This window comes from Notolabrus celidotus, chromosome 13 (assembly GCF_009762535.1).
Source record: "Notolabrus celidotus isolate fNotCel1 chromosome 13, fNotCel1.pri, whole genome shotgun sequence".
Taxonomy (NCBI): domain Eukaryota; kingdom Metazoa; phylum Chordata; class Actinopteri; order Labriformes; family Labridae; genus Notolabrus; species Notolabrus celidotus.
In genome coordinates, this window is record NC_048284.1 from 8,664,308 (window position 1) to 8,686,823 (window position 22,516).

A 22,516-nucleotide genomic window follows, 5' to 3' on the forward strand; every position below is an offset into this window, starting at 1 on the left:
CAGCACAAGCACCGACCTGGAACTACAACAAGGTTCACATTAGTTGAAATAGGGTATTTGTGATGTATTTGTCTGCGTTATATAAATAAGTTGTTGTTGTTGTTCTTGTGTATTTTGCAAGGAAGTTTTATTTCTCATGAAATGTTAGGTACCATAATTGTTTGAACTTAGGGTTTGCCGCATGGGCTCTACAAAGTCATGGACAGAACAACAGCTACCACCAGTGAAGCCAACACTCTTAGAGCTCCCCCTGGTGACTGGCTGCAGTATAGCTCTTAAAGCCCACGGTCCAAAACAGAGTGTTATTTGAATTTTTTGAACATGCTTCCTGTTGTAGCAGGTAGAATACATCTGAAATTTGCACTGGGTTAGGGGTAGTCCCACATGGAAACTAAACTGTGTTCCTTTATGAAGATTTTCATCGCCTTGAACACAGTCCACAATTTGCGGTTTTGGTGCAACTGTGAAGCTCTTTCTAGTACCACCTGTTTTCACCATCCTGCTAGCGATCGGTCCATTAGTTGAGCTCAGTTGTGGTAGCATTTGTTGTTGTGAGGTAAATTCCCACTACCTGTGACCAATCCCGAGACTCCACCGGTCTCTTTTAAGTCTTGAATTGTGTAGTTTTTTTAATCAAACCAGCACTCCAAAAGGTATTTACATAATAGTTTACCACTGTTTTCTTTAAATGTATGGTTGTGACCCAAAAGGGGAGAAAAGCTGGTAAGAAGTGGCCTGCTAGCCTGGTCTGCCTCAGGATGTATCCAGCATGCTTTGCAGTTGCATCCCACATCTCACAAGAGGAGGAGATGGAGGATGATAGCACTGTCAATATTACTATACAGCCATTGGTTGCCACAGTGGTGCATTTTGCAGCCATGGATTGGTGGACAGCATGAATACATGTGCTTATCTTTAAATGCTGTTACATGAGGAGCTTTAAATAAGGACAGGTGTGAGATAACAGAGTTACATCACCATCATAGAAGTGTAAATAACAGACCAGTCTGCAGGGAAATCGCTCACATCTCTACCAACCAACCAACCAACCAACCAACCAACCAACCAATCAGCCAACCAAAGATCCTCTCTGCCTGCCGTAAATAATAGATCGTACAGTCACGAGGGCAATATGCTGAATGCACCTGATTCATAAGAGCTCACATGACCCAGATACAACGCTTCTGTGTGAATCACTGCAAACCAACAGGACAGCAAAAAGAAAAGTAGTGCAGTAGTTCAGTGTTTTTTGGATTTGCATCAATTCAGCTTCAAAGTTGTCTTTAATGAGTTCGAAGTGGTGCTTCAGTGAGCGAGAAACAAACCAAGTGCCACAACAAACTCTTTCCATGAATAATAGTAGAGCATTTCTAGCTCCACAAAGGTAGTATACAATGAACTGTTATATTGTTACGCAGAGTCAAACAGCTGCATATGTTCTTACTGTTCCTAGTGAACAATAAGGAGGTATAGAGGAGGGAAAGTGCAGGTTAGAGCCCTCTAACACAATAGTACAAAGGCAAGGAGGTGTGTGCACTGTGTGTGTGAGCGAAACAGCTATTAGCGACTCACTGTGAAAATGGTTTGTGGCTCTGATTAAGCCTCGTTGTTGATCAGAGAAGCAGTGACACGTGTGCTGCTGTGGTTCACTCTCTCTTCCTGCTGTATATATTCTGATGCATTGACACGTTACTCAACCTTCTGGGCTATTTTGCTGTGAGAAAAAAAAAGAAGCAAACAAGCACACACCCGGGATGTAGCAGTTGAAGGACATAGCTTTTTGTGTCATTGTTGCACATCCTGAACCTAAAAAACTAAGTGGCACTTACCCTCCCTCCCCATCTCCCTCTATCTCTCTACTCCAAATCCCTGTCCTATATTTTCCCCTCCATTTCCTATCACTCCTATTTGTTCTGCTCCCCAAAGAGCGAGGCGTCATAACAGCTGTGAGTCCAGAGGGACGGAGGAAGGGTTGTTTGGACAGTGTGTTCACATTGTTCACTGGCATGATACCTAAAGGTGTTGAAAACTTTGCGTTCTCAGGTCCAATAAGATCGCTAGAAAATGAATGAATGTTTCACTGAATTTTTAAGGCAGGATAACTGAATACATCTGAATACATCTGAACACTGGAGATTTTTCTTTTGCAGTTACATTTTAAAGACCAAGTTTGGGGTCAGATTTATAAAAGGAATATGATCTTTCTGCATTGACACAGAGAGTAGAGACAAAACACTAAAAGCAATTCCAACAACCATAGAGTTACTTAAACACGTCTAAAGTCAGTGTCTATGAAAAGGGAAAACTAAAACCTTTTACTATGTATCTTTTATTCTTACCAAGTTTATCTAATTCAATGGCAACTGAAGGTTATTTACAGCTCAGAAGATCAATATAATACAAGGAGAAATGCACACACACACACACACAAACACACTGACCCTTAATTTATACAGGGTGCGCCGCGTCACATTACTGCTGCCCCACGCACTACGCAGCTAATATGTTACCATTGTAGTCAACGCTCATGTTCACACGTCTCTGGAGCGTGTGCCAGTGCCGCGCCGCCAGAGATACGCGCCTAGTCCTTCTTTCGACTGAGCCTGTACCAAGCACGCGTCAATCTGCAGAGAAAAGACCAACCTGGACAGGAAGTCAGGCACAAGGATCGCATGCAACATCAGCTCAATCTCAAAATAAAACATCATATACGGACTCCTGACCGTTTAAAGGATCATATAGATCAGAAATGCTCATCGATTATGGATGTAAGCTACAAACAGCCACATATCTGTTATCCAGGTCGACTACAACAAGACTTTAAGATGATAACTGTTCCAGAAGCTAACAGGTAGTGATGGGAATTTGGCCCCCAAGCGGCTCCTCAGATTTTTCTTGTTTAAATTAATGTATTACCTAAAATAATGTTAAATTATATGTCAAATGAGTTACTAATGTAAAAAACATACATTATATCAAATGTGTATTATTTATAAGGCTTTATTTATATACTCGACATGGAGCAGAGTGCTACAAAAATGTATTATAAAGTACAAAAAACAAGACCCATCACCATTAGACAAAAAGGTCCAATCTCTAATTGCATGTTTATTATTAATAAACCTTTAAACCCCTTCATTAACAGCAGGTTCCCTTCACTGTCTTTACTAATGTCCATGTCCTGGATGACTGAGATCCTTCACAGACAGATCTAATGTGCCTTTGCAGGTTTTTTGTGGACCGTGATTGATGACACTTTCACCTTGCACAATCTACACTCTGCCTTTTAAGAGTCTATGCTGTTTCAATGTGTCTAAAGTTTACTGCGTTTCCTGCAGTCACTTGTTTTCTCACCTTTCCAGTGCGTTCTCTGTCTGTCGCGCATGTTCTCCCTCTCGTCTCCCTCCTGTTGGTGTGCTCACTGGGCTGTGTGTGTCTGTAACCCTTCCCCTCCCTGTTCTGCTCAATGTAGACACGTGATTGGTCAAGACGCCACCATATGTCTTGATCAATCACGTGAGGCTTTAACAGAAACAGACGAGAAAAATATAAAAAAACGGCTCCTGACTGGGAGCCGGCTCGCGTCGTTCACTTCAAAGAGCCAACTCTTAGAGACGGATCGTTTGCCACCGACACATCACTAGTAACAGGACAACAAAATAGAGCAGAATTATTAATATTAAGGTATCTAAACCTGCAAAAACAGAAACTTTATAGTTATGCAACATACTCAGTGATGATTAAAGCACAAAAGTAATGGAATAATGTCCAAATGAGAAGCAATGCAACCACAGAAAAGCTCTGTGACCTGTTGTTTGTACGTTTTTCTCTCTATGCTGGACCCAGCTGATCCTGGCAGCTCTGAGCTGGTGCTACGCTCCAAATACGTGTTCTGAGTAGCGGGACTCAACGCGGCGCAGACGTAACATAACGCGGCGCAGACATAACATAACGCAGCGCATCGAGCGCATCGCACCAAGCACAGCGCAGACGTAGAGCAACACGGCACATCCTGTATAAACCTGTGGTTAGGGTTGAACTTGATCCTAACATGCAACATTTCCTCTGTGTGTATTTAGGTGCTTTGTGTCAACAGAAGATCGAAACATCCACAGTCCAAGGACGCCAGTTTTTCTTTTCTCACTTCCACCAAAGCCAGGTAAGAATCTTTTACACCCTCACTTCTTTAGTCAACTGCAAAAACAATAACTAATAACTCAATGGATCTCAAGTTACAATGAATCCAACAGAAAGGTCAGTAGAGTCATGAAGTAATGAGTCACGAGTATGGAAATGAGAGGTTCTGTTATTGTGAGTCATTGTACAAACACCAAGACAGTCAAACACTGCTACTTAAATAGGGGCTTGAAACAAAGTTGTCTTATGGATTGTAATATTGCTCATTCAGGTTTTTGTGGCAGTGTGCATCTCAGTGGTGTATCTAGGACCATTTAAGTGCATTGCTAGCTTTAATTTGAAGTATTGCATACTGATGAGGATGTAGGCGTTTAATTGTCAGTAAAGGTTAAAATTTGTCAACTAGTCTGTTAAAAGAGTTATTAATCTTTTTTTTTTTTTTTTTTTTTTTACTGTAGGCCTGAAATAGAGGTGTAGCTCTGGTTAATGACCTCTGCAACAATGCTATCAAACGGTCCCCAGATATGAACATCCACAGGATTTTGCTCTGCAGAATAGAGATGAAGATGTAGGCTGTGTCGAGGCGGCTGTGGCTCAGCGGGTAGAGTTGGTCGTCTTTGGAAAGAAAAAAAATATATGCAACAGTGCAAAGATATAAAATATATAAAAGTTCTAGACATTAAACAGAACATAAAAGAAAACATGTAGTGTTTGAAAACAATTATCAAGTAAAGTTATGAGGGATAGACTGTAAGTGTTACACAAATATGTTAGACCATAAAAGACTATCACAAAACAAAACAGAGCGGGGAATAGACTGTTCGAGAGAAGATGAAGACAAGAGGAGAAAAAAGAAGTGTTTGTGAGAGGAAGAAGAGAGATTTGTGAAGGGGGATTCTGAATGTGTGTTTGTAGTTATAAGAGAGTTGGTGTTTATGTGCATGTTGTAGTTTGATAAGTAGAGGAAGAGTCGGTCATCTATCAATCTGAAGGTTGGCGGTTCGATCCCAGGTCCTGCAATCACATGCCAAAGTGTTGTTGGGCAAGACACTGAACTCCAAATTGCTCCCGTTGTTGTACAGCCGTGTGGGAATGAGTGTGAATGAGATAAGCTAATACTGGTGGGCCCTTACTAAAGCAGCCTCTACCATCAGTGAGTGAATGTGTGTGAATGTGACGAGTAGTGTAAAAGTGCTTTGAGTGATCAGAAAGACTAGAAAGTGCTCTATATTTATTTATTTTAAAGGTTTGTATTATTATCAATGTAAATGTTATCATAGTCCTCCATTTAACACAGCTGAATATTGGATTGCAGTGTGACTAACACTAGCAGAGCTAGGACCACCAGCCTTAGGTCCTCCTGCCAGGTTAACGCCCACACACCTGTGCTGGTTACACATTGCTCTGATCAAGTGGTTATATGCCAGTTTAAATGGTACATGGTAAATGGACCTTTACTAGCACGTGTGTCGGCATTAACCTGGCCGGAGGACCAAATGCTGGTGGTGCTAGCTCTGCTAGTGTTAGTCACAATGTGCTAACTAGTTTGTCATTGTTTAGCTGCAGACTCTGCGATCCAATGTTTAGCTGTGTTAACTGAAGGACTATGATACAATTTATATTGACAATGATACAAACCTTTAAATAAAATTAGTTAAAATTTTGCAAGAAATGCCGCCCAGTCAGTCTGTTGTTTTTTGCCTGCAATACACACACTTCAAATCATTTGCTTTTCTGCACAGCACAATTAGAGCTGCTTGTAAAGAAAATAAACGTCTTCATAAAAATGAAAAAGAAACAGTGGAACCAAGGGGTGAGAAAAAGAAGCAGGGAGTGAGTTCACATTGTCCTCCAAAGCTGAGGAAACTGGTTAAAGAAATACAACATCATTGATATCAGTGATGGTAGCAGATGGCGTTCCAGCCGCCTTGCCTTACAGCATTTATAGAGATTGATTCTCAACCTGAACTGCTTTATTTTGTTTTACTGGTGTTAACTTCTAGGTTTTACAGATGATGAGTGTTCTGTGGATTTTTTTGCTCATTTAAAACGCTAACAACAAGCACTGGAGAAAACTCAGCCTAAATACAAGCTAGGCTACAAAAAATATACTTGGCTAATGTAGATATCAGCTCTCAGTCTCTCTTGAAGGTTAGTACATTTCCAAGAGGAATGAAAAGATGAATGATTCTTTAAGTGAGACTCATGTATTCAGTACTTTAACAGGTTTTAAATTGGAGGAGACCTCTGAATAATGTAGATGATTTTAAAGTAGAACTATTTAACTCTCTTACTCAAGATAATTCTCAAAATTTGCATTGTTATGAAACATATTTTCTGTTAAACTTTTTGCATTTTTCAATAATAGACACAAAACCCTGATCATTCTTTTGTTGTATCCCCCAGCCAAGCTTTTATGTACCTTGAACAAGAGCATAATTCATGTATTCCACTATTAAGTGACAGCTTATTACTGTGGCTATTGTTACAACCACCAACCCACACACATACACACTCACACTCACTCACTCACTCAAACACACACAGACTTTCTCTTATTGCTTGGTCAAATCTCTCTGCTCATCTCCTCCCACTGCCTGTATTGCCATTCTGTGATAGCTGGGGATAGGGGAGTGTGTGCTGTATAACGCCTTCGCAATTTCACACTCGAGAGAAAAAGAAAACAACGGCAGACTCTAGAGCGCCCAAAAAGCCCCCTTTCTTTCTTTTTTTTTAACATTTCAGTGAGCCGGAGAGAAGACCCCACCCTGCGTCCGCTGCGCCGTGCAGTGGAAGAAAAGACACTAAGCACGTTTATCTTTCCACACAATTACCATTTTAACTTTGAAAGGCTCTGAGCTGAAGCTCGTACACATTGGACTTCCTGCTGCCTGGCAGCTTTCAAAGAGAAACCATGTTTGATTTATTTATTTATTTCCTCAACTTATCTTCCTCCTGTGTGTTGGCTTGTCGTTTCGTCATTTACGGCGTGACAAGCTGAGATGAAAAGCTGTGTGGCTTTGAGACGGCTCAGTAGCAATGATAACAGCAGGACACCGCTGATACGCTTTGACACACAGGAGGTTTGAAACACCTGCATTTCATTTCTAACGCCTGTTGTGGGAATGTCATTGGAGCAGAGCAGTCATGGTTGATATATGAGTAAACATTTGACACTTTCATTCCTGCTTTCTAACTTTCACTGCACAGTTTATATTAGGGCTGGGCGATAATCATAGACTGTATAAAATATAGACGTAGTATCCATGACGTCACACATCTGTTTCTGAAGCGCTGTTTGAGGCGCATATTGCTGCTGTCGAGCCAGTGTGACGTTTGAGGTACTTCCGGAGCCAGCCTCAAGCGGATCCTCGATGAACTGCAGCTTTTAACACTTCTGCATTGGACTCATATTTTTAGACCGGAGGTTGCTGCTTGGCGGTAATTTGATAACGAAAATTATGGTGATATAATTTTTCTCCCTATAGATATAACAAATGTACGATAAAATACAATATAAATAAACCTGTAATTACACCCCCGAACCACTGGAAAGGAATGGGGCACTAATGAGCATTGAACAGCCAATCATGTTCACGACACTGAAGAAAACTAAAAATGTATTACAACTGAACAATGAATAACCGTGATGCGTTCACTGCACTGTGGGAACACTATCACTCTGCCCATAACCTGTAGTGACATTACAGTGGAGTGCACTACTCAAAACAATACTCATACATTTATTATGCAAATTAGCATCGTATAAAATGATGGATTCAAGAAGTTTATCAGAAAACTAAATCCAGATACAAGCTAACAAACCGTCTTCAACTGTAACTCAGGACCAAATAGCTGACTTTAAAGGTGACATATTATTCTCTTTTTCATCAAAATATATTGGTCTAAGAGGTCCCCAAAACATGTCTTTAAAGTTTATTGCTCAAAAAAACACTTTGAAATCAGATTTTGGTATGCCTGTAAACCCCTCTTTTTCAGCCCTGCTCAGAACAGGCTGTTTTCTGTGTCTGTGCCTTTAAATGAGAATGAGCTCTCTGACCACGCACCCTCAGGAAGTGGATGATGTGTCCTCGGCTCTCCAGCATGTTGATCTAATGTTTACATGTTAGCTGAATATACACGGCTGCTCACAGACCCGCGTTACTTCAACCCTCTGAATTTGATCCAGAATCTGATCCTGACGGAGAGGCGCCTGCAGCAGGACTTTTCTGAACCATTGGTCACAGATTTAGTGTTTCTTGTTGTTTTATTTGTCAGTATGTCGACGTGTGTCTTGTTACACAGCTACTAACATGTAGCTATGTGGCTATGCTAACTAGCGCTAGCACTTTTCCATTAAAAATAAAAATTATCCACTAGATCTTCAAATCTGCAGACGTGGGGAGTAAAACCGACCTTTGTGTTTATTAAGACAGCCTACAACTAGCATGTCTCCCCCCTAAGCTCCTTGTTAGCACACATGTGTGCAGGTAATATAAAAACGGAGGAGGAGTTGAGTTGTATTTTATACAGTCTATGGGCTGAACAAGCTCCGAGCTCTGACTTCCGTTACAGACCGGATGTCGTTGTGATGTATGAAAAGCACTTAAATCTGAAACGGCTTGTTTCAGCACACATTTAAAGAAAGGTGGAGAAATCAGATCAGGGGTAGAATGGATTTTTTTTCATTTTCGGGGGGTTTTTAGACATGCCAGGGACACATATTTCAGGTAGAGAACCATTAAAAAGTCGACTTTGCATGATATGTCACCTTTAAATTTAGATGAAATAATCATTCGATATTTATCCTGATAATTATCAATATCGACTGCTATGAAATGATTTAAAATAACACCCTTTTCAATATCGCCCAGCTCTAGTTTATATGGAATGAAATTTGAACATTCCTGCAGTGCTTTATGCTTTTCCATTTTATTTCATGCAAATGAAGCAGCTGAAATCTGAGACAGTGATGCCAGCGAGCCTGGGAAAGACGACTTGAGTGAGAAAAGTTGTGTCACTTCACGTCTCTCTCACTCATCTGTGTCCTTTTGTTTGTGTGTATCAGCGTGTGAGACAGAGAGACACTTGTTAGTGTGCCTGAGTCATCATCTGGATCTTCTCCATGGGTTTTTTTGATCCCATGGCTTTTTTTGTGGTATACCTGCTGTGGCTTTACACCCATTCTAAACAAAAACGTGCACACACACTCTTATAAGAGATTTCTTGCTTAAGCAGTCACACCCATGCCCGGCAGCCTGTTGGCAGCAGGCGTTTGAGAAGGACATGCTGTCTCAGTTTGAGTCCGTTTTTATTACTGCCATTTAACCACATACAGCTTCTGTTTCACTCCAGAGGAACCCTGTGAATTATTTCTTCTTCTTTTACTGTTTGCACGTCTAAAAGAGTTTTCAGTTTCTCCTCCTTCGGTTCTCACAAGGCTTGGGCTGGGTATGAAACTTTTCACGTTGTGGGTTTGAGACTTTGTCTGTGTTGACAGGATTTACAAAAAGACAAGCCATGACATGACTTGACTCACCAGTCTGTGTGGTAATGATGTCTGTCTGGAGAAACAGGTGTATAGTGTTGGAGGCTGAGTGACATGAACAACAGCAGAATTGACACTAGTTTGTAGATTTCTGTTACCTCTTTCAGTTCTTATTTTTTGCCTTTATTTTTTGTTATTTAACAATACCTCTGTGATTGCAAAGGGGGGGCTCCTCTCCAAACACAGACCAGGGACAAACTATTTTTCTCCTTCAAACACAATGCAGGGTGATTAACCATCGCAGAACTCTGATTCACCCTGTCATTTTTCCAAGAGGTATTAACCTGCTTGCATTTACAGTTTTTCAGAGAATTAAATGGTAAAGAGTTTCAGTCTTTGCTCCCCAGCTCCACGTTCACACACAGACACAAAGAGAACCCCCTGCTGAAAAGTTGTGCCCTCTCTTTTTCAGAGTTTTTCTTTGACTCCGTCCCCTTTCATTCTGCAGCTTTTGGCTCTTGCAGTCAGTTAGTAATAGAGCCTGTCTGCTCTGTAATTTTCAGGTGTGTATGACTCATTGTGTATTGGAGCAGAATTCACAATCACTGTGCCCATACTGGCACACCTGTGCTGCTCGACAACAACAAAAGGCTGTATCACCCAGACGTTTCAAGCCTAAGTGGCGCTCTTGTTTACATATTTCTGCATTAGCTTAGTTAAACCGCTGACAGTCTCATTTCATTTTATACATGGAGGCATAAAATCTTCTCTTGTCATGCTTCCAGCTCTTAATGAGGAAAGACTTGTGAAGCTCCTTCCAGGAAATTTCCTTCAAAGAAGTTGAAAAGAAGTCACACGACACCTGCTGGGATCTACTTTCATAAAGCTTATAAAAAGGTTCTGACAGAAGATAATAGTTCCACTTTAAGTATATTATTGATACACTACTGGGTGGTTTCTGAAAGGGGGCAAAATATCAATGCAGTCTAATAAAAAACCCTAAAAAAAAACCCCAAAACAGCTTCAGTTATTAAGATTTAGTTAAATATGTTATACTGGAGGTTCCAAACTTTGCCATGCCAAAGACCCTCATATATTAGCATTAGCCTTTAGCAGACAACCCCTTCTTTGAAATTTTATTTTATTTTCTTATACATTAAGAAAGCAAACATCAAAACTGAAACATACCACTACTTCATATATTTCCCTTTTTAATAACAATTAGTAACCTTGTTATGAAATCGTTTCATTTAAACAGACGAAAACTGTCTTTTGAGAACACATTGGATATGCTATGATTAATAACATCCAAAAGACACATTGCACAGGTGCATCACAACAAATCAGAGTACTGTGGAAAAGTTCAATATTATAATTTTCACTCTGAATCTCTTAAGACAGAGATTCGGGGTGAAGGAGCACCAAAAAAAAGCAAAGTTCCAGTCCTTGCCCCCGCAAGAGTTCGAACCAAGCGGCAACCTCCGGTCTAAAAATATGATTCCAATCTGGAAGTGTTAAAAACTGCAGTTCATCGAGGATCTGCTTGAGGCTGGCTCTGGAAGTACCGGAAACCACATACACACCAATTCAAAAGAGACGATCTTTACAGCAGAAATAAACATGTTTACAGCCTGGTACAAAAGACGAGTGTAGTCTGGATAGCTCATTTCTTGATCGGCACACACTGTAGCGGGGGGTGATTTTTTTTCTAATGCTGCAATTTTAAAGATATTGAGATTACAAGTCTTCCAATGAGAGGCACAGCTGACTTGATTGACAGGCGGGAACACTGTAGCTGTTGGTTAGGAGGCTCAAAGCCTGCCTTGAACAACGCTTCAGAAACAGATGGTTGACGCCACAGATACTACGTCCAAATTTTATACAGTCTATGGTTGGAACTTATAATTTGAAAAACCCTGTCTTAAACAACCTAACTGATGCTGTCAATCAGGACAGGAATTGATCGGCATCAATTAAACTCCTTGTAGCGCTATTGGCATGGGGACAACAAGGAAGTTGTCACCATGTTTGCCACCATGATGTTATTATCTTAATTTAACTTGATTATAACCTTCATCATTTGCATGTCAACTTGACTCTGGTCTGCAAAAGCCATGAGGTCAATTTTACATCACTGTGCATCAATTATGTATTGAGGTCATTTCTTATTAATATAGAAGTCTTGCTTGATGCAAGATTTAGTGGGAAAGTAATGGTTTGTTAATCAATACAAATTTTACTCTGAAGTTAGCTTCGGGTGCATATTTTGGGGCGTCCAAAGCTACGACTACAACAAATAAAGTACTAGTGACTAAAGTGATAATGACAAAATGTTAACTGTGTCACTCAAAAGTACAAAAATGAATGTATAGAACTTCAGTACATCAAATGATCATTTCATAGCTTCAGTTTTTCTGTCTTGAAACACCACACAGGTAGAGTTAGTGCCCACTCTAATGACATCTGCTGTAAATCCAGGCTGTGGAGAGATCCCCTCTAAGAGTGAATTAAATAACAGAACACTGCAGTTGCTGATAACATGATTCAGTGTAGCTTCTGCGGTCTTTAAGATAATCAAATTAGGTTCCAGTCTTTTAAGCAGAACATTTTCTAAGGGAAATGTCTATTAACTGAACTCCCTGCAAGTAATCATATTTTCTATCTGTAATATTAAATGCTTAATTGGATGTAAAACAAAGCATTCACGGTCAGGTACTGCCATGCTTACAGCCATTATCTCCAACATGTGAATACTCCCCTCTGTTAACAGTCTCTAGTTGGGTGAATTTGCAGACAACCTTGGCGGCACTTAACTCCATTGAGCCACGTTGCTTCATATTTACCTCAGGAATCGACCTGACCTCATTTAGACACCACTAAAGGTTACTGAGTATCTGTCAGAGTAATTGGCCCTGTGCGACTGCAGAGAGGCATGCTTGGCCACCTTCATTCGTTTCAATTCCCACTCTCCAGCTACCTAACATACAGCATAATCCTCTCCCTATCACTGCCTCGCTGTTTTTCACATTCTCTCCTTCTCTCATTAAGGAGCAGCGCTCAGCTCTCAGAGGACTAGGTACGCCACTCTGCAGGTAGTTATGTCGGTGGATACACTTTGGAGTGTGTTGCAGAGGCGTCTTTGGCTTTCAGTGGAGGACAACCCAGCGTTACTACTTTGTGACTTCTAGTATCCAGTTAAAAGTTTCATATTTTCTCTCACTTAAGTGATTTGGAGGAATAAAATGACAGTTTTTTTTGGCACAAGAAGCCACTTGTGATCATCTCCTGAGTTGGTGCCATCAGTCTGTGATGTTATGCATCGTGTATTCTGATGAGCCTCCTGATTGGATGTTGAGGATGAGGACGCCACTTGTGGAAGAAGAGCTGTTATCAGTGGAGCTCCGTTTTAGACTGTAAGAGCGATTGAGAAGAGAGACTTTAACAGTGAGTGATGGTTGAAACAGGGCTGCGTGTTGCTGCTACTTGATGTGATGAATTCCACTGTTGGAACAGCCATAATGGGATGTACCTATGTCTGGCCTGAGACACATTTTTCTTCTCTTTCTTTATCCTATGTGAGAGAGCGTATACCGTAAACATCTCTCAAACTTGTGCACTTATGAAGCACCTTCCTCATCTCCCAGCCACTCAAAGCACTTTACCCTTCACGCCACTGTCTTCCTATTGGCCGGCTTTCAGGGACACTTGATGGTCCAGTATTTTGAAGGACGTCTATGCTGGAAGAGCCAGGGATTGAATTAAGTTGAACCTGCTGGTACTCCTGAGCCCTTAACGTCCTCAACTTTGCCCGACCCGCATTCACACGGGACTTGTTTTGTGATGATGCGGATTGAAGAGTCATTAAGGACCCACAAAACAGAATTTTGAATGTGATCTAAACTTAGTTGCAAGCCAGTTTTGACAGATTTTTTTTAGGGATGGGCAATGATTTTCGAATATTCATTCACTTCATAAAAATCGAAGAGTTAATGCGAATATTTTCTCATTTTAAAAGTCACATTTTTTATGTTTGTTACCGGTGCCTGGTTGTAATATTGTATTCCTGCCAGATGATGGCTATAGAGCATCTTAAAACTGTTTGCTAACCGTCTTTTATTCTAATTATTGTGGAATTTGGAATTTATTTGGAATTTATTTATAATAGGATAGCCCCTTGAGATGCAGCATCTCGTTTTCAAGGGGGGTACCAACAAAACACAAAGCAAATTAATACACACAAAACACTAAATCACAACAAACACAATTACACAGACAGCTCTCCCTCACCCTTACTCACTCCTGGACCCACCCAGCACCCCACTATTAAACAAAACCTTGACAATAGACAGCATCAACAAAAGAAAAAGGCATCAATAAAGCACATTAACATACGTCAGAAACAGGAACAGCTTGTTTTTAAATGATTAAACAAATTAGATTTAAAGCAGTGGATGGAGGTGATGGATTTAAGAGAAAGAAGTAGATTATTCAATCGGATGGGGCTTTGTATTTGAATGACCTGTGACCAATTTCTTTATGGATTCTGTGGACAATGAAGAAGGAATGCTGCTTATGTCTCAGGGAATATGAAAATAAAACTATTGAACCAGGAACTCTTTTAGATAGGGTGAACAGTTAATATGAATACATTTAGAAATAAACTGAAGCCAGTGAAAATTGCCTTCTTGTTTTATGCTGAAGCCAATTAAGGCAATGGTGTGTTCTGTATGGACACTGTAAATCTAGATGACAAAGATAATTTAAATACAGTGTTGAGAGACTTATGGTGAGTGTCGGATTTGCACTGACAGACAACATCAGCATAGTCCAAGATGGGTAATATTAGTTGATATGTGATAGAATAGATGCCAATGCTTGAAATGCCCATCCCTATGTTCATCTATGTTCACACACTGGCACTCACTCTTTTAAGAATGAACTAAAATGTTCTTTTTATCCACCCAGGATCATTGTATATCTCATCTTCTGGCGTACTTTTTTCACACATGATACATAAATACATGTAAACTTTGAGGAACATTCAAACTGACAGACCTCTTTAACATATCAGAAATGTTCCTCCAACAGAATGTTTCTTTGCAGAATGTGTCTGCTAAATCTCTCAGTCAGGAACACTCTCCAATCCCTGGCTTTGAAAGGGGAATACTTTTTTTAGTTTCTCCTTTTGAATGTCTGCCTAATAATCTTCAAACACTTCAGTCTTTAAACCCAAATCAGAGCGCAGACCAGGGTGTCACGCTCACAACCAGCGATATAGTAGAGTAGACGGTAGCGTCCCAAAACAAAGCCCCTCAGATCTGTCTGAAACTGTCTGTTCACCCAAAACACAAAAACCATCTCTCAAACACGTGGCATTGATCCGTGCTGATGCCTTTACTGTATGAGAAGAAGTAAACTCTGCAATTCCAACACAGCGCTGTAACAGAGCTCTGCCATCTCTACACCTCTGTACTTACACACTGTACCACAAAACAGCGTAGTATTGGTGTCATTACACATCGCATTATGGTGTTGTTGAAGCTTGTAAACACACAGAGGGAGCACCACATACACACACACCCAGACATGCACATAAACCACTTTCTTCCCCCTTTTCACCTCTGTTACTACCTGCAAGGGAGGATCAGAGGCGGGGACGACTTCCCAGGCCATTACACCCCCGTGCCTTGAAAAGGCAGCATGTAAGCGCCTATTAACAGCATTTACAATACACAACAGTACAGTGTCGAGTATGTAACAAACTGTTCATGCAAAGGTCTACGCCTTTTTCAATTCCTTTTCTCTCTCACACATCATCACACACACACACATTCTAAGAAACATGGCCTGTACAAGCCTTCATCTCCATGGTGATACAAAGTGTGGTTGGAAAGAGAGAGGTAGACTACAATTATCGACAAATAAGAAACACAAACATAAGAAGTCTGAAGTCTCTGTCTGTCCTTCTCTTTTTATGAACAAGACGTGTGAGGCAGCAGCTGTCACAGAACTGACCCAGATCAGCCTGTACTCATGAAAGCTTTACACCAACTGTAGATTTTGCACTTCTCTTTCATTTGTATCTTGTCTAAGACATGTCCATGGTATCCTTGATTAATATACATTTTTCAACCGGAGGAACTTTACCCCGGAACTACGTGCGTTTCGACCGGTGGACCCGGGGTTTAAATTGAGTTCAGGAGTAGATAATCTCCTCCCTAAAGAGCCCCTGCTAGCGGGGGAAGTACTTTTCAAAGGTCCCGGGACCTTCGGGGGCTGGGCCTGCAATGCTGAACGTGTCTGATTGGTAGATTAACCGCAGTGTTTTTATTCTGCCCACCGTCCATAATAACATCACACACATCTGTGATTCACTTGATTCCTCTTTCTTTCATTTGTTTCTATTTGTTCTATCTTTTTTGTATGTGTGTGTACTTTTCAAAAGAAGAAGAAGCTGTGATTCCTTTGATTTAGCAGCTTGTAACAGTAGTCTTCTCTCGAATGCGTCTCTCCCGGTGTTACGGTTTCAAAAGTGACCCTGTAAACTGGAGACCTTCAGCTGAACGTGTCAGTGTTTGTGGAGTTTACACAGCTGTTGAAACACAGATGGAGTCCCTGGGAATGCATACTAATTTAGTTTTTTTTAAGAACGATTTCAAAATATCTTCATCAGATATTTAATGATCGTCTAAAGACGTTTATGAGGGATACAGCCGGCTCAAAGTCTCCAGTTAACATGGTCGCAGTTTAAACCGAAACACCGGCCGATCTCTGCCACGGCCTTTTGAGTTAAAAAGGATTTTAAAGCCCCATTGAAATGGCTTTGCTCCTCGCGCTTATCTCCTCTCACGTGAGGAGATAAGCAAGCTGAGTCTCTTCATGCTAACAGGCTAACAGTTGTGTTGCTTATAATGATACCTGCCTGTCCGTCTGCTTCTATGGTGTCATCTGTGATGAATGGCATTCGTCTTTGTTTTACTGCCCTCTACTGGTCTGGTGGTGTAGTGCATCAACATTTTTTTATCCATATGTCACTGGCCTGATTTGCACAATCTACCCTAGATTTCAGCTCACGGTTGAAACGCGGACAACAATGGGGGCACAGCACCTTTTAGTTCAGGGTACAGTCATTCTGGGGTCTAAAAGACCCCTTTCGGTCTGAAATGCACCAAAAGTCAACAAGAGCTTCATCCCTCAATTAATATTTGTACCTGATGAGTTGTCTTGTTGTTTCCATCCCTTATTACTTCTTGGTATTATGAAAAGTCAAGTAGAAATATTAAAAAAGGTCAAAAGATACCTCAACATGTATTTCAAAAACACATGACTTCTAGGATCTCTGATTTGACTCAATCAGCATCTCATAAATGGACCCTTGTTCCTGGATGCCCCTTTATCGTCCTGTTTGGAACTAAATCTGTCTGTGCAAAGTTTCTTTGTTGTAAAGCCCAAACTTAGACGCCTTGATCACATTACTGCAGTGTTTTCAATCTGCACCGGCAATTTGATACTCATTATGTCTTGTCAAAAGATCTTGTGAGTGAAATTGGCAAATTTGAGGTGTGAATTGAAGTATTGAACTAATATCTGACACCGTACAATGACACAGGGTGGTTTTTCTGATGATGCCTGATGGATATACTGACTCTTAATCATAGCCTCATTTCTATTGTTGGTTTTGTCATGAAATTGCAGGCCTTATTGTTCTCCATTTCCTGTAGTGTCCCTCTGTTTGCTGTGTAATGCTTTCTCTTAGAGTCTCTGATTTAATAGAACATGCAATATAATGTCTTCCTACCTCTTTTCGCTTCTGACTCTCCTTCTTACCTTTCCTCTCCCTTGATCTATCCTTTTTTTCTCAGTTGCTGAGATGATCCCATGTAGCATGGTTGCAATACGGACTTCTTTGTAGAGAGTTCAGCTGCAGTAGGTCACCATCATCACACTTCTTTTGTCCAGGCTTCAGCAAAGGTACAGCATGGATACCAGTTGGTGTCTAATACACTTTGTATGTGTTTTTTTAAACCTTGTAACACAAAATATTGGATTTTAAAAGATTATTTAGCCATCTTTTCATCTTATCAGCTTTAGGATATTGATGAATTCAACATCTTTGTTAGAATTATTACCATCTTCCTTACATTTGAGACCATATGTATAAAATCTTGCCACCACCGGTTATTAAGTCTTGCATCCTGTTGAGTTTTTTCTCTTTGCTCTCCTTGCAGCACCAAATGTGCCTGTGAGAGTCACCACTTCTTTCAGAGGGCATTATGTTGATCCCAATCTAAACCCCTGAGGAACCCATCCCTACCTTTCCCTCCCATCTCCCCTCCCAACACCCCTTCCTTTCTCCATCATGACCAGTCTGAAGCGTTCCCAGACAGAGCGCTCTGTGGGCGGCTCAGTTCCAGCTTCTGACGAGTTCTACACCCGCCGCTTACGGCTGCCCAATGGAGGGGCACCTCCTCCCCGCAGTGAAAGCGCCCACATTTCCTCCTCCTCCACCACCGGCACCAACCCGGGCGTCCCCAAAATGGGTGTCCGGGCTCGTGTGGCTGATTGGCCTCCAAGGAAAGATGGAGGAGGAGGAGGTGTCTGGCATATCACTGTGGAAACGGACTCACCCAGTTCTACCAATACCACCAGCTCCTCAGGATCGGGGAGTGGCGATAGAGAAAGACTTGGACTTGGTGAAAGAGGAGGGGGAGGAGGAGGAGGAGGTGGAGGAGGAGGAGGAGGAGGGGGAGGAGGAAGTGGTGGTAGTGGTAGTGGTGGCAGTGGAGGAGGAGGGGTGTCAGCCGTCACAGCCCACAGCAATCTGTCAGCCAAGCTGGGCCACCTGATAAGCCCACAGGACTCATCCATGCTGCGCAACATCCACAACACGCTAAAGAGTAAGATGCAGAGCAAAGGAAAAGACAACCGCTTCCTGTCTCCTGACGGCTATCTCGGATCACCTCGCAAAGGCATGAGGCGAATCCGCCAGCGCAGTAACAGTGATATAACCATCAGTGAGCTGGATGTAGATGGCAATGAGGGCTGGTCCTTCTCAGGGTGGACGCCCATGCACCGGGAATATGGCAGCACTTCATCCATAGACAAACACGGTGTATCAGGAGAGAGTTTCTTTGACATGCTAAAGGGTTACCAGTCGCATGAGGCCCCCGATCAGCGAAGTCCAGCCCCAGAGAGGCTATCAGAGCTACTTACTGTGGCACCAATAAAACAGGCTGCCCTGGATTTGCCAGATGGACCTCTAGGTCCAGTCAGAGGTAGTCCTGCTAGTCGACTAAAGGAGCGAGAGAAGCACTTGAAGAGGAGGTCCAAGTCGGAGACAGGCGGGGAGTCAATATTCCGCAAACTGCGCAGTGTAAAGGTTGATGGTGACACATCCAGGGCTGGCTCGGACGCTGAAGACGGGGGTAAGGGGGACGAGAGTGGTCCACCTCCCAAACCCTGGATGTGCCAAAAGGGCTTTGCCCACTTTGACGTCCAGTCCCTACTGTTTGACCTCAATGAGGCGATCCACAGTCGGCATTCTGGGTCCAAGCGTAAGAACACCACTACAGGTGCCTCGGCTGCTGCTGCCGCGTCTGCTTCAGCGACGTCCTCGCTCTCTTCAAATCAGAGTGGAATGTACGGGTCGCCCTGCGGCTCTCAAGAGGAGCTGAGCAAGGACGGGGCAGGACACGGTTCCAACCCTGCTCTGGACCCAGGTGATGACAAGAGCAACGAACTGGTTCTCAGCTGCCCTTGTTTCAGGAATGAGATCGGTGGAGAGGGTGAGAGGAACATCTCTCCGGTTAAACAGGTAGGTTTAAAGAAAATGGTCTTAAGGATTAAAGATTTTGATAAGGATATTTATAGCTACATGTTCAAGATGCCCTGAAGAGGAAATGCTATAAAGCTGTTTTCACTTTGCTTGCTTTACTTTCCCTTGTCCTCCCTCCTCCAGCAGGGCAGCATTGGTAGTGGCGGTGGCTCCAGCGGTTCCTCTGGCAGTACAGAGGAGGGACCTTTGGATGCCACTCTTACCACTCATTTTACCAACGCTGGTGTGGCTGTGTTGGAGGCTTCCAAGGACGGGCAAAGCCAACATTCTGACAGGTCCAAAAGATACATTGTGGAACATGTCGACCTCGGTGCATATTATTATAGGAAGTACTTCTACCTCAGAGGTGAGTAAAATAGGATCGTACTGGCTTTTTAGGGTTAGTGTAGTTATTGAATTTGAATGACTGTTTTCTGTTGTCCAACTGTTGTGAAGCTATGCTCTGTTCCCCTCGATTTAAACAATTATTAGCTTCTCTACAGTATGACGTAACAGAAAACTTGCATTTTAAGCTTGAATTAAAACAGACTATCTTCCCTTTTTTTGCACTTCATTCAAATAATAATAATAATAATAATAATAATAATAATAATAATAATGTTTTTTTTATTATTATTACCATTATTATTATTGTTGTTGTTATTATTATTATTGTTATGATTATACTGTATGGTGCTTTATAAATAAAAATACAAATGCAGTTATTATTATTATTATTTTTATTAGTATTAATATTAGTATTATTAGATTTTTTTATACTAAAAATACTAAATGATGTATTATTATTATATATTGCTTTATAAATACGAATAACATTATCATTATTATTTGTAGTAGTATTACTATTATGGTAATGGTCTTTATAAATAAAATTGTAATTATTGTTGTTATTTTTATTATTGTTATTATTGTAATTATTATTATCATCTTTTCTATTATGATAACTTTGAGGTACTTTCTAAATAAAATTAAATAAAAGTGATATTACCGTTATGTTTTTTATAAATAAAACAAAATCATTCCTATTATTATTGTTGTTATTATTATTAAGAGTATTCATAGTTTTATTAGTATTATTATTTCTAAATCATTTATAGCATTTTTCCTAGCATTATGTTCATTTAAAATGTTCACATATGGGAAGATGCTGAAAACAAGTTCACTGTTACAGATCTGTGATAATCCCTAATCCTTATTTTTTAAGACAACTGATACTCTAGTCCAGCTCTCAAAAATATACCTCTTATCTGCAAAGAATATTACTCCTTAGTAAAATCCAGTTAAGGGCATTATCACAGTAGCGTGAAAACGCAGCATGCTTTTTTCATGTACTATAAATCCAGTCCTATAGAACCGCTCTAAACTGCACACTGTAGCAAAATGATCTTATCCCTCCACTTATAATCCCTTCCTTTCTTTCCTCTCATCTTTCCTCTCCATCCCCTCCCTTAAACCACGCTCCTCCTCATCTTCAGAACATTGGAACTACCTGGGGGTGGATGAGAACATGGGCCCTGTGGCAGTGAGCCTGAGGAGGGAGAAGTTGGATGAACACAAGGATCATGGCCAGCAGTACAACTACAGGGTCATCTTCAGAACCAGTGAGGTACATTGAAACTGACACATTAAGCTATGACACCCTAAACTCACCTTTAGTGTTTTATTAGCTGTATTTTCTTTCTGTATTGTTTTATGGTTTATTTGTTCTTTCCATTCATCAGGACGTCGTAGTTGTTTTTCCCTCTAGAGCAGTAAAGCGTCCGTGTTTAGTACGCTCTGTGCTGTGTGATGTTACTGGAAAGCTCTCACTTCACACTGTGTGGGAGTTAGCATATAGCATTTGCGCCCAGACTTGCTTATTAAAAATCCCAGTTGGGGGAGGAGACATCATAAAAGCTTCATCTCCAGGTTGTGAGATGAAGCTCAAGCTCTTCCATCTCTGAACACCACCTGAAATAATTGAACGTTAGATTCTCTTTGTGACGTCGTCACCCAGTTGTCTTTTTTCTTAATGCTCGATCTGCATTTGAAAGTGATTGGGAATCTTTTGTGAATCCCTTTAGCTTTGCTGCTATCTCTTCCTATAGGCAGACCAAAGCCACAGATCCATGTCCTCATTCTCTGAGCTGAACGCCCACTTAACATCTTTGTCAGCCTTCATCTGTGAAGGACTGAGCTGTGCCATTTCGCAGCTAAGCGAGACTAAAATAGCGCCAAAGGTATTTGAGTAGAGGAGGGAAAGCATTGCTCTCGTATTGAAGCGCACCATGAGTAATAGCCCTTCCAATCTCTTGGGATGACGCACAACCCTCTGTGCTGTGTTTTCCTCTATTTTCTCCCATATTCTTGCCTCACTCCCTCCTCTCTAATTGCTATTTTTAAGAGCAGGGTGCTGGGCAGGTATGGATACATACGTGTTTATCTGTGTGGGAGTGAGTTGCCTGGACTGTTGTTCTAGAGAGAAGTCCAGTGTCCACTGAGGACAGCTTATGGCCTCTCTTGAGTGAGAGTGCTTCTCTTCAGCTTATTTAACCTTGAGGCTGTTTGTGCCAACATTAGATCAAGTGGAAACCATGTGAAGCTCCAGGACCACTGAGGATATCTGTGTTTATGTGTTCATGGTAGATATGCAGGTTCTGCTCCTTCTAGGGTCCTTCTGATTTATTTATGGACATCCCTCTTGTTTTAACCTGAAGCCTCACAGTCCTCATAGTGGAAACTTCAGCAGCAAAACCATCAATCCCTCCTTTCTCTCATTTAGCCAGCCAGTTCCTCGACATTTATTGTCCCTGCACTAACAGGGAAAGTGGTCTGGCAGAATCCAGTTTATAGCCTGGATTTTGTAGAAAAATATATTGATTCCTTGTCCCAATCTGAGTCTGTGATGCAGAGATGGCCATGATTATCTGTTTGAAAAGAACCCTTTCATGCTGCAAATTGAGTTTAATGGCCTCAGCACAGGCTTCCCTGGCCAGTTATCCAAACATAGACTTTGGTAGTGTCCTGCTGATGGCTGGGCAGCTAGTTATGGTTTTGTTGTTGCCAGTAATAAGGGA

At 41.3% G+C, this 22,516-nt stretch overlaps 1 protein-coding gene across 4 annotated transcripts in view; it reads left to right on the forward strand.

Moving 5' to 3' along the window:
• sipa1l1 (signal-induced proliferation-associated 1 like 1) overlaps positions 1-22,516 on the forward strand; it is a 122,002-nt gene that overhangs the window by 56,770 nt on the left and 42,716 nt on the right. For 3 of the 4 annotated variants that reach the window (XM_034699077.1, XM_034699078.1, XM_034699079.1), the window contains exons 4-8: positions 4,080-4,159; positions 17,488-17,596; positions 17,854-19,439; positions 19,584-19,806; positions 20,936-21,066. In XM_034699077.1, coding sequence (XP_034554968.1) covers positions 17,985-19,439; positions 19,584-19,806; positions 20,936-21,066 — 1,809 coding nt within the window. In that variant the 5' untranslated portion in view covers positions 4,080-4,159; positions 17,488-17,596; positions 17,854-17,984. Of the gene's footprint in view, positions 1-4,079; positions 4,160-17,487; positions 17,597-17,853; positions 19,440-19,583; positions 19,807-20,935; positions 21,067-22,516 lie in introns of those variants that run through there. The other variant, XM_034699080.1, reaches the window with a different exon arrangement.